Source organism: Bidens hawaiensis, unplaced genomic scaffold (assembly GCF_021521415.1).
Source record: "Bidens hawaiensis isolate Kalapana, Puna unplaced genomic scaffold, B.hawaiensis_p1.1 tig00017490_1, whole genome shotgun sequence".
In the NCBI taxonomy this organism is placed as follows: Eukaryota; Viridiplantae; Streptophyta; class Magnoliopsida; order Asterales; family Asteraceae; genus Bidens; species Bidens hawaiensis.
Window position 1 is genome coordinate 346502 of NW_027492650.1, and position 12892 is coordinate 359393.

A 12892-nucleotide genomic window follows, 5' to 3' on the forward strand; every position below is an offset into this window, starting at 1 on the left:
TTTGAGCCAAAACAATACCAACACCTCTGGTTACAACATTAAGTCCTTTAACGCGGGTAACCCTCCAAAGTTCACAGGTCTTGAAGGAGCCACCGTGATGCTCCAGTGGCTTGAGAAAATAGAAAACACTTTCCTCCACACCCAATGCCCCTCAGACAGACGAACCCTATATGCTTCCAGTGTCCTGGAATCCAGAGCGCTTACATGGTGGAATGGAGTAGCTCATGCGCGTGGCGCAGAGGCTGCTTCTAGCATGACATGGGAGGAATTCAAGGAAATTCTTACGCGAGAATTCTGCCCTCCCAACGAAGTTAAGCGCCTGGAGGAAGAATTCTGGAACTTGAAGCAATACAGCGGAGAAGCGCGCGAGTACGCGACGCGCTTCCACGAGCTAAGATTACTGGTCCCTCACCTTGTTACCCCTTCCCGCCGAGCCATAGAGAAATTCCTTGGGGGTCTCCCCATGGAAATTCAAGATTCTGTATGGGCCAGAAACCCAGTTACCCTCTCCGACGCCATCGAGTTGGCCGCTGTGCTCAGCGACAACCATGTCAGAGCAGGAACCCTGTTCCTGCGGGGAACAGAAAAGACCAAACTCACCAAGACTGTCCCTGAACCAACAGAAACCAAACCTGAACCCTCAAACCGTAACAACCTCAAGCGCAGGCGCAAGGCCTATGCGCTTACCAACCCGCCCATTGTCCAGCAACCCGCATACCAACCCCCAGTTTACGCGCCTAACCCTCTGTCAGCCTACCCAACTCCCCCTATAGTCCACAACTATGCCTTAACCAATCCAGCACTCCCTGCCCCGCCAACTAAGAAACCTTACACAGGAAACCACCCCTTTTGCCCAACCTGTAGATTTCACCACCCAACCCAAACCCCGTGTCGACTTTGTAACCGATGTGGCCGTACTGGTCACACTGCTGAGAACTGTAGAGTCCCTTCCGCCAACCCAATTGCGCCAACACCACCAGTCTACCCGCAGAACCCACAACCAACCTACCAAAACCCACGACCCAGATCGTGCTTTAACTGCGGTGATCCCAGTCATTTCCGGAACGCGTGCCCGAGACTACAAGTTCAGATTACGCAAGCGAATCCGGTGAACCAGATTTCAAACCAAGTAACGCGTGGACGAGCTTTTAACATAACCGCGCACCAAGCGCAAGCGAATAATGACGTAGTTAATGGTACATTTTTGCTTAACGGATTTTATGCTTCTGTACTTTTTGATACTGGCGCCGATCGAAGTTTTATCTCTCGCGCCTTCGAGCAGAAGCTTGCGCGACCGCGCAACGATTTAAAAGAAGATTTTTCAGTTGAATTGGCTAACGGTGAAACTGTTTTAATTAACTCAGTGATTAAAGATTGTACGCTTAACCTTAACGAAAACGATTTTCTGATCGACCTCATCCCCATGCCTCTTGGGAGCTTTGATGTTATCATTGGTATGGACTGGCTCTCGCATAATCGCGCCGAAGTTATTTGCGCCAAGAAGATGATTCGCATACCTCGAGAAAATGGTGATCTTCACATTTACGGCGAAAAACCCTCCCGCGGTCTTAAACTTATGTCTTGCGCCGAAGCCCAAAGACTCATGCGGAAGAAGTGTATTGCATTTCTAGCCCATGTGGTTAAACCTGCTGAAGAGAAGAAGCTTCGCGATATCCCTGTTGTGCGTGATTTCCCTGAAGTTTTTCCTGATGATCTTCCTGGTATCCCTCCCGCTCGTGAAGTCGAGTTTCGTATTGATCTTGTCCCTGGTGCTTCCCCCGTGGCTAAATCTCCTTACCGTCTTGCGCCCGCTGAGATGCAAGAATTGGCAAGCCAACTTCAAGAGTTGACTGCTAAAGGATTCATTCGCCCTAGCTCTTCGCCCTGGGGTGCTCCGGTGTTGTTCGTTAAAAAGAAAGATGGATCGTTTCGCATGTGTATTGATTACCGCGAGTTGAACAAACTCACCATTAAAAACCGGTATCCCTTACCGCGTATTGACGACCTCTTTGATCAACTCCAAGGTGCCTCTTGTTTCTCGAAGATTGATCTCCGCTCTGGCTATCACCAGTTGCGCATCCGCGATGAAGATGTTCCGAAGACTGCTTTTCGAACTCGTTATGGCCATTTTGAATTCTTGGTCATGTCCTTCGGTCTAACCAACGCACCCGCCGTTTTCATGGATCTAATGAACCGGGTGTGTAGGCCTTTCTTGGATAAATTCGTGATTGTGTTTATCGATGATGTTCTGGTGTATTCTAAGACCAAGGCCGAGCACGAGCAACATCTTCGGTTGGTGTTGCAAAAGCTTAGAGCTGAGCAACTCTATGCTAAGCTTTCCAAGTGTGAATTCTGGTCTGATGAAGTACAGTTTCTTGGTCACGTTGTAAACAAGATGGGTATTCATGTCGACCCATCCAAGATTGAAGCAATCAAGAACTGGATTACGCCATCCTCTCCTTCCGAGATCCGTTCCTTTCTGGGCTTAGCTGGTTATTACCGGCGCTTCATTTCGAACTTCTCAAGAATCGCTTTGCCTTTAACAGCTCTAACGCACAAAGGTAAACCATATATTTGGGGCTCGAAGCAAGAAGAAGCCTTTCTAACGCTCAAGCGTTTGTTGTGTGAAGCTCCTGTTCTTGCGCTACCTGAGGGTAATGATGATTTTGTCGTGTATTGCGATGCATCCAACCAAGGTCTCGGTTGTGTTCTTATGCAACGAGGCAAGGTTATCGCTTACGCATCAAGGCAACTCAAGGTTCATGAAAAGAATTATACAACTCACGACCTCGAACTAGGTGCAGTTGTTTTCGCCTTGAAGATCTGGAGACACTACCTTTATGGCACTAAGTGTATCCTCTACACTGACCATAAAAGCCTTCAGCATATCTTTGATCAAAAGGAACTTAACATGAGGCAACGCCGATGGAACGAACTCATCAGCGATTACGATTGTGAGATCCGGTATCATCCTGGTAAGGCTAATGTGGTAGCCGATGCGCTCAGCCGAAAACCCTGCCAGCTTAACTGTATTTTGCCGCGCACGCAGCTTCACTTTGCGCCGATTCAGAGCAATCTTGAATCACGCATTCGCGACGCGCAGCGCGCATCCATCAGTAATGGTAACCTTCGCGCCGAGTTAGCGTGTGGCGCGGAAGCGCATTTTGTCCCTAATCTGAGTGGAATTCTCTGCTATCTCAATCGCATCTGGATTCCCTTTGATGAGAATCTTCGCGCTGATATCCTGAGTGAAGCGCACAAATCTCGGTATTCTATTCATCCTGGCGCTGATAAGATGTACAAGGATTTGCGCATAACTTATTGGTGGCCCGGTATGAAAAAGGATATTGCTGTGTTCGTAGCTAAATGCCTGACTTGTTCTAAAGTAAAAGCTGAACACCAACGCCCATCTGGTTTGCTCGAACAACCAGAAATTCCTACGTGGAAATGGGAATGTGTAGCAATGGACTTTATTACCAAGTTACCTTTGACAGCAAGCAAACATGATAGCATTTGGGTAATAGTGGATCGATTGACTAAGTCTGCTCACTTTCTGCCCATTCGTGAAAACTACCGTGTTGAGCATCTCGCGCAGCTTTATGTCAAGGAAATTGTCTGCCGCCATGGTACTCCTTTGAGCATCATATCCGATCGTGATGGCCGTTTTATATCTCGCTTTTGGAAATCTCTCCAATCTGCGCTAGGAACTCGCTTGGACATGAGTACGGCATATCATCCCCAGACTGACGGTCAGTCTGAGCGAACTATTCAAACTCTTGAGGATATGCTCCGATCTTGTGTTCTTGATTTTGGAGGTAATTGGGATTCGCACCTGCCTTTGATCGAGTTCTCTTATAATAACAGCTATCATTCCAGTATTGGTATGGCCCCATTTGAAGCACTTTACGGTCGTAAGTGCCGCTCCCCGATTTGTTGGAGCGAAGTGGGTGAAACTCAAATCACAGGACCCGAACTTGTTCAAGAGACAACCTATAAAATCGCCAAGATCCGTGATCATCTGCTGACTGCCAGAAGCCGACAGAAGAGTTACGCAGATCGTAGGCGAAAGCCTCTCGAATTTCAAGTTAGTGATCTTGTTCTCCTCAAAGTGTCGCCTTGGAAAGGTGTTGTCCGCTTTGGGAAGAAGGGTAAGCTTGCTCCTCGTTATGTTGGTCCATTCAAGATTCTCGCGCGTGTGGGAAAAGTTGCCTACAGACTTGACCTGCCGCCCGCGCTCAGTAACGTGCATCCAACGTTCCATGTATCCAATCTCAAGAAGTGTTTAGCTGACGAGAACCTTCACATTCCACTTGATGAAGTTCAAGTTGATGAATCTATGCATTTCGTTGAGAAGCCTGTTGAGATTATGGATCGCGAGGTTAAGCAAACCAAGCGCAGTCGTATCCCTATTGTTAAAGTTCGCTGGGAGTCCAAGCGCGGAGCCGAGTTTACATGGGAAAGGGAAGATCAAATGAAGATCAAGTACCCGCACCTGTTCTCTGCGCAACCTACTTCGAGATAAATTTCGGGACGAAATTTCTTAAAGTAGGGGAGACTGTGACATCTGCCCGATCCGACCCGACCCAGGTACCCGTTTCTCTGACCCGATCTCTTTCTTTTATTATTTAATATTTATACTTATATTTTATTTTTAATAATAATAATATATATTTCCTTCCCGCCTCTTTCTCTCTCTTTCTTTCCGCCGTCCCCTCCCTCTTCCTTCTCTCTTTCCGCCTTCTTTTCCCTCTTGTCGCCGTCCCGCCCTTACGCCTTGTTTCCCTCTTTCTTCTAACTCTTTGCTTGTCCTTTGGTTCTTCCCGCCTAAGGATGTCTGCAGCTCCACGCGCCAGACTCCTTACATGGAAGCCTGCGTGAAGACATCTTGTTCCTGCGATGCGTGAAGAGAACTCTTCTCGCAGCGCGCTAAGAATGCATGTTCTTCCCGCAATGCGCTAAGAATGCATGTTCTTCCCGCAATGCGCTAAGAATGTATGTTCTTCCCGCGATGCGCTTAGAATTCTAGTTCTTCACGCAGCACGCTAAGGATTTGTGATTCTTCCCGCAGTGCGCTAAGGATTGTTGTGCCAGCCTTCGCGCTCGCGCACTCATCCTTCCCGCGCTTAACCCTTGTATCTTCTGTTTATTCTAGCTGTTTGCTTTTGTAAATGTCTTTTCTTCTGAGCTGTTGACCTAACCTATCTAATGTCTGAATAGTTACTTTCGGCGCAGCATGCGTACCAACCCCATTGGTTGGTAGAAAAAGTGACTGACATTATCTTTTGAGATCTGCTTTTTCCATGCTTGACCAGTAACTTTATCTGTCCTCTCCCATGCCTTTTTCTGAATCCTGTCAGCCTTTTTCTCTTTTTCCCTGCTACCATATCTTTTGATATCTTTACTTTTCAGAACTTTTTACTGTTGATATCTTTTCTTTTACTTTTGGAGATCTTTTCTAGGGTTTGTGTCCCCTAGGGTTTGCCTATATATAGTACTATTTTCTTAACACTTCACACACTACACTTATTCTCTTCCTCCCTTTTTGCTCTCTGCCGTTGTTCTTCAGCCGCCTCCCTCCTCTCCTGCCTCCGTCTTCCTCCCTGTTCTGCCCTGCTTTTCCGGTAATATATATACATAATAATTTACTTATTAATTATGCTAACTTATAATCAAGACTTAAAACCGATCATTAAAACAATAATCTTGTTTATAGGTTAACTTGTGCTTGTTTAAAGTTGGTTCTTGCTTTATCTATCATCGCATCTTTATCAAGTGAGTAATCTCGTACCTAATCCCTTTTTGCTTTTAATGTTTTGGGATGTTCATGTGTTCATACAAACTTAGAGTCTTAAACTTGTTTATGAACTTTAGTCGCGCAGTATCCCATGTGTTGAGGACGTAGACTTGGCTGTTTATTTGTATGTGTGGATCATTAACCGTCTTGTCGGTCTATTCCGCAGTTTTCATGGTACCATTAGATGAACACGGGAGAACTATCGTTTATGATTTTCTCTTTTGTTACACTTGCACAGTTAGTCTTGTTTGTGAGCTCAATTGTGAGCACTGGCAGTCTTGTCTCTTAGAGTTGGTCCCGATCAGATTACACCCTTGTTGAAAACCAGACATACACATGTTGCGCGCAGATTTATTGTTATCTATGTATTGTATTAAACTTGATTTCTCACCAACACGCAAGTGTTTGACGTTTATTTTAACACATGTTCAGGTTTGCTGTAGCTACATTTGGAGCTTGTGGACACATAGGACATTTTTACTTTTGGACCTAGATTAAAATGTATCAAGACAAGTTATTGCTGTTCGAATATTTTGATTTATAATATATTGATTTATGTTGGTTTATTTATATCTTATGTATACGTTGCGCATGCGTGAATGAATATATTTATTAAATATTGACACCCAATAGTGTCACGAGTAATGAAACAATATGTGGCGCCCCGATGTATAATCCGCCTTTGGTCGGGGTGTTACAACTAGCCCCCTTAGAAGTCGACCCAGTGTTGTTGGCCCCCGACCTCTGTTGACTAGGCACGACACGAGGTCCTCCACTACCCGATCCCGAATTTCCTCCAGCAGGGGCTGGTGAATACGAACCGCCCACCCGACAGTTTTGTTTTTCAAAAGCCAAGGCCCTTTGGTATGCCTCGGCGACCGTTAATGGATCAAAAAGATTTACAGAGTCCATGATTTGAACCCTTAAACCTCCAATATACCGAGCAACGAGTTGTTCATCGGTTTCTTGAATATCATTACGAGAAATCAAATGATAAAACTCGGTCGTATATTCATCAACCGAACTGGATCCCTGTTTCAGATTCTACAAACGTTGATACATCAACCGTTGAAAGTTGTGAGGTAAAAAAGTGTCCCGCAAACACTTCCTCATCTTGGCCCATGTCACGATCCGTGACTTCCCGAGTCTATTTCGTGTCATCTTCAACTGTTGCAACCATGCTGACGCCCCCCCACGTAGCCTGGTAGTGATCAAAGAGACCCACTTATTTTCAGGGACCTCTCGGAACTCAAACACCTCTTCTACAATAACCAACCAATCGATGAACCCCTCCGGATCCAAACTAGTCCCATCAAATTCTGGGATATCAGTACGGATCCCAGCATCCCAACGCCGGTTTCCATCTCCACGTTCTGGTCTTGGTCTCCTCTCGTAACCTTCTTCGGAAGACGAATCATCATTACCCAAAAACGGATTATCGAAATCCCTATTTTCTGGGGCCGTCCTTCGACAATTCATCAAGTCAGCCATTCGATCAGTGAGTTGATCGACCACTTGATCCAGTCGTTACTCCACCCGCGCCATAAATCGTTGTTCTAACTCTCGTTCGTAAACCTCATCGACCGGTCTTCTCCTTGAAGGAATTTTTGAACCAGGAATTCGGCTCTGATACCAACTGATGCAGCGGTAAAACGAGAATGAAGATCGATCACGTTGATTCAACGAATATCGTGATGAACTTCCAAAACCCTAAAATCCTACCCAAAGGTCAGGGAAATTGAAGAGAAAAAGTAATTATTATCAAATTCAAGTGTGCCTTTTGAAATTACATAACCAACATATAAATAAGAGTTCTAATACGAATTGGGCCTAAAACGGGCCATAGGCCAAACACAAACCCAAAAATAAAAACATAAAAAGTGCTGAAAAAACAATAAAAGACCCATAACTTTATTTAGGAGTCGTTTTTGGGTTTCTGACAGAGGCCAAACCGCCGTAGGCGTTTGCCTCAATGGGCTCCTCGTCTCAAGCTTCGATTTGACTGGTAATAGGCCTAAAAGGGAGTTTCGTGGGCCAAGTTATGCCCGTTTTTGTGGGCCACCTTTGGAGACACGATCATGGGCCTCCAAATATAACATGGCCTATTCGTCAATACTTGGGCCTTCATCAGTGGGGCTATGGGTACCGAACGAAGGAAAAAAGCACATGCCTGATTATATTTTTGTAGAGTGTGCATGACGATCCAAATTTCTGTCCGAATGCTTGAAGATGAAAATGTTTGTTAAGCTCATTCGTTTAGTTCTTTTAAATTATATTTTTACAACAATAAACCCTATACTTTTAATGTCTCATGGTGCTCCCTTTTATTACTCAAAATGAAAACAATGATTATAGTGTGGATCCTAAATAAGGCCATGGTGTTTATAAGCACCCAAAACAAGTTATATATAATAAAGACCCGTAAGTAGAGGTGGTAGCCGGTGTTTACCTCTTGCCCAAACAAAATATATTTATTTTTACACATCACATTTTCCTAAATTAATCATCTTAAAGTTAACCATTTCTTCTTCATTCTTCTTCTCCCAAATGCACCCTAACTAATTATTTTAATAGATTATAAGATCAAAGAAAGGAAATGAGAGAGATTGTAAGCATTCACATCGGTCAAGCTGGAGTTCAGGTCGGAAATTCGTGTTGGGAGCTTTATTGTCTCGAACACGATATTCAACCAGATGGCTTCATAGCCGGGTTTGCAAATATATTTTCTTCTACATATGTCTTTTTTATATTTTGATTTCTTTTATCAATTTAGTTTATGTATGTATGTGTGTTTTTTTTAAAACTGAATATATTACAAAAGTTAACCTTTACATCAATTGCCTCGAATAGCTTAGATTTGTAGAATTTATTTCTCTAAGAATAGCATATAGCGTATAGCGTATAGCGTATAGCGTATAGCGTATAGCGTATAGCGTATAGCGTATAGCGTATAGCGTATAGCGTATAGCGTATAGAGTATAGAGTATGTTCACATGTGTACATTTTTATACTTCAAATTGAAATGAAGACAATACTATCATATTAAACTTTACATATTACGATTATAAATATTTATATCTTGTAAATTTCTTTGCAGTGCTGATTCACAAAGCACAGGCAACGACTCGTTTAACACGTTTTTTAGCGACACTAGTTCGGGAAAAAATGTACCAAGAGCTGTATTTGTCGATCTTGAACCAACTGTCATCGATGAGGTCCGGACGGGAAAATACAGACAACTCTTCCACCCCGAACAACTCATTTCGGGTAAGGAAGACGCTGCCAATAACTTTGCTAGGGGACACTACACAGGTACCCATTAATCATAACATAATCTAAAGCTAAACAAATTAAAAAGCAACTTATTAATCTCAAAACAAAACATATTTGCAGTGGGCAAAGAAATACTTGAATTATGCCTTGACCGAGTCCGAAAGTTAGCCGACAACTACACCGGCTTGCAAGGGTTTATGGTCTTCAATGCCATTGGTGGTGGCACCGGTTCGGGCTTAGGTTCATTGCTTCTAGAACGCCTTTCGGTCGAGTATGGAAAAAAACCGAAAATTGGGTTTTCCATTTTCCCATCTCCACAAGTTTCAACCGCGGTTGTGGAGCCTTATAATAGTGTGTTATCGACTCACTCGCTTCTTGAACACACGGACGTGGTAGCGTTACTTGACAACGAAGCAATATACGATATTTGTAGGCGGGCGTTAGACATTGCTAGGCCGACTTACACCAACTTAAACCGCTTGATTTCTCAAGTGATCTCGTCCTTAACGACCTCGTTAAGGTTTGATGGGGCGATTAATGTTGATATTACCGAGTTCCAAACGAACTTGGTCCCATACCCTCGTATTCATTTCATGCTTTCTTCGTATGCGCCTGTGATATCTGCGGTTCGAGCTCATCATGAAGAGAACTCGGTGGCTGAGATCACGACTGCGGTGTTTGAGCCGTCTAACATGATGGCTAAATGTGACCCAACACATGGAAAATATATGGCTTGTTGTTTGATGTATAGGGGTCAACTGATTCCTAAAGATGTTAATACTGCTATTGGTTCTATCAAGACCAAACGTACAGTTCAGTTTGTTGACTGGTAAGATTTTTTTCTCTTAAAAAAAACTATTTATTTTGAATACATAACTAAGAGGCCTAAACGAGCCAAGCCACTCATAAGTTACTGAAGATCGGCTCGCTAAAGATTGAATCGAACAACGCTTAAATGAGCTAGAGAATAAACTCAGGCCTAAAAATAAGCTTGTTTGATGAACGGGCAACAAGCTTCACTCATTGAGCTCAAGTGGGCTCGTGGGCCTAAACGAGCCTGATATGTATATTACTTTTATTAATATATTAATTATATTGCCTTTATATTATTATAAATAAAGTATAAATTATGATAAAGATAATTAAATAATACATACTATGTTATATATAAAGCTATAATAAATATATAGGGAACTAAAAATGTACATATAAACTAAATCCTAAATACAAGCCGTGCTCGAGCTTAAACACTATCTACGAGCCAAGCTCGAGTTCTAGAAAGAGTTTTAAATGAGTTGAGCTCGAGCCTAAACAAGCTCGGGCTCAGTTTGGCTTGTTTAAAAACATAATTATAACAAACTGTATATTTAGATTTATGATTTAAATGGATTGTGATCTTGCAATATTTTGCTCTGCATGTGTCATTCAGGTGTCCCACTGGTTTCAAGTGTGGAATCAACTACCAAGCACCGTCTGTGGTCCCCGGTGGCGATCTTGCAAAGACGAAACGTGCAGTGTGCATGATTAGTAACAATACTGCTGTTGGCGAGGTTTTCAATCGGATTGACCGTAAGTTTGACCTGATGTTTGCAAAGCGAGCATTCGTGCATTGGTACGTTGGTGAAGGAATGGAAGAAGGTGAGTTCTCAGAAGCCCGTGAAGATCTTGCGGCCCTTGAGAAAGATTACCAAGAGGTCGGGCAAGACGCCCAGGAAGACGAAGAGCAAGAAGAAGAATGATATGTTACACATATCATATATACATGTTTTGTCAAACTACCTTATAATCAATCAAATATGCATTTGATAATGTACTAAGAACACACGATAAATGACATATAACGTTATATTGTTCAGAAAAACAAAAATACTTGTTACGATTTTTATTATGCAGAACCAACAAAATGTATGATCAAAAACACCAAACGGACCGAAATAAAACTACCTTAAAAAACAAATTAAAGCGTAACACATGCTCAATGGTTAGCCTTGGCAACCCCCTCTATCTCATCTTTCTTCTTGATTGCATAGAATATGTATTCATGTTTAAAAAAATTTAAGTTTTGTTTTATTCATTGTTTAGAATTTGTTAGCGGTCGATTATGGTAGCGGTGGTTAGGGAAGACAATGAGGGTAGCTAATTTAGGTGTAGTGTTTGTTAGAGCTTGTGGTTGTGATGTTGAAAAAACCGATTAATCGATGGTATGTGATAATGAAATATTAGAAAACTAAAATTAGGAGTCTCGTATGAGTGGAGACAAAATGTCATAACTGGGGTATTTATAAATTTTTAGTTCTGTTTGTTTAATATAGCAACAAAATGGTTATTTAGTATGGAATAATATCTTCTTTTAGCATAAATAATACGAAAAATGTATAGCGATGACAAGAAAATATAATTTTCTTTTTGATACTCCGTGGTTAACATATGTGTAAAATATTATGATTATAACAAAAGACATTATAAAATTAAACACTATTACTATAACTCTATAAGATACTAACCATCTAACTTCAAAATGAGAGATGTTATAAAGACTCATTTATTCCTAACTTGAAGATAGTAACATGTGAGAATGAAGTTCTCCCAAACTTAAGTTCAAGAAACATAAACGTGTTATAAATAAGAGGGGTAAATACTTATCAAATAATTAAAAGTGATAAAAAACAATTAACATAATATTATCATAAACAAGTATTTAAAAAAAAAAACAATATAACATAATAATAAATCAATTGAAATCGGATCCGAACTTTAGGCATTGCAGCCTATAGTCCAAATCTTTGCTTTCCCTATAACACCATCAAAATACAATTTTATTATATTGCCCACAAATTAAAATATGGACTACGTATGCTTAAGTAAAATTTCTCTTTCAAACCACCAATTTAACAATTATTAAATTTTTGCTTGTTTTTCTCCTGTAAGGTCATACTTGGTCATCCCACATATTTTTCCATTGACAAAATCCCCACAAAAGTCTCGGGGAGCATTATCTTAATTACTAAATCTAGAAAATGAAAACGAGGTCATACGATGAACAATATTACACAGTTTTTAAGGTTTTAGCGCCATTTGCATCAAGATTCCATGTGCCCTCTATATATTGTAAGTTGTAACTCTATTACATAAGTGGAAATTAGAAAAATAGGCTCCATCTGGGCCTGAACAAGCTAGGATTAAATTTGGTCGACAATCATTAGTGTGGACGGTCAAAATAATGATCAGCTCCAATAACTATTAACAAGTTATCATAGTGGTTTTTCTTCAACTTATTTTGTTCCAAGCTATACATCATAACGAAGTATATTTAGTTTAAGGGACATGTTATGATGTTAAGAACATTATTATTATTGAATTCGTGTTAGTGAGTTGTTAATTAATAGTAGAAAATTATTTTTACGATCTTATAACATTTATACTTATCTTAAGCTAAAATTATAATGAAAGGAATTTCTAAATTTTTCACCTGTTAGGTTTATAAATAGCCTCATTTACTTTTTAACTTCAACATTGGAAATAAAAAAACACAAGGTTATAAAAGAAATTATTAGAAATAAAAATGTATAACAATCTCTATATCCATGGAGCAATATATTTCTTGTTTGTTATGATACGGATTGCGACGATCCATGTCATTGTAAAAATATAAAAAGTAAATGTGTCAAGGGTGACATTATCTTTCTTGTTTGTTATGATACTGATTGCGATGATCCATGCCGTTGTAAAAACATAAAAAATAAAGGTGCTAAGGCAGACGGCATAACTGATAACAGCGCGATAATAATGACATACATCTTTTATCGTTACGTGTTCATGTTCATG

General features: G+C 41.1%; 1 protein-coding gene across 1 annotated transcript; it reads left to right on the forward strand.

Annotated features, from left to right (window-relative positions):
• The first annotated feature begins 8390 nt into the window (after positions 1–8390).
• On the forward strand, positions 8391–11194 carry LOC143554057 (tubulin alpha-5 chain-like). Its single transcript, XM_077043913.1, has 4 exons — positions 8391–8503; positions 8892–9106; positions 9188–9896; positions 10497–11194. The coding sequence occupies exons 1-4, from the start codon at positions 8391–8393 to the stop codon at positions 10804–10806; spliced, it is 1347 nt and encodes a 448-aa protein (XP_076900028.1). The 3' UTR covers positions 10807–11194.
• Positions 11195–12892: the final 1698 nt, after the last annotated feature.

What these genes read in the sequence shown, in the direction of transcription:
- LOC143554057 (XM_077043913.1), top strand. Translation starts at nt 8,391, where the DNA reads ATGAGAGAGATTGTAAGCATTCACATCGGTCAAGCTGGAGTTCAGGTC. An exon ending in CCAGATGGCTTCATAGCCGG is followed by an intron (nt 8,504 to 8,891) that starts GTTTGCAAATAT and finishes ATTTCTTTGCAG; the next exon opens with TGCTGATTCACAAAGCACAG. An exon ending in ACAGTTCAGTTTGTTGACTG is followed by an intron (nt 9,897 to 10,496) that starts GTAAGATTTTTT and finishes TGTGTCATTCAG; the next exon opens with GTGTCCCACTGGTTTCAAGT.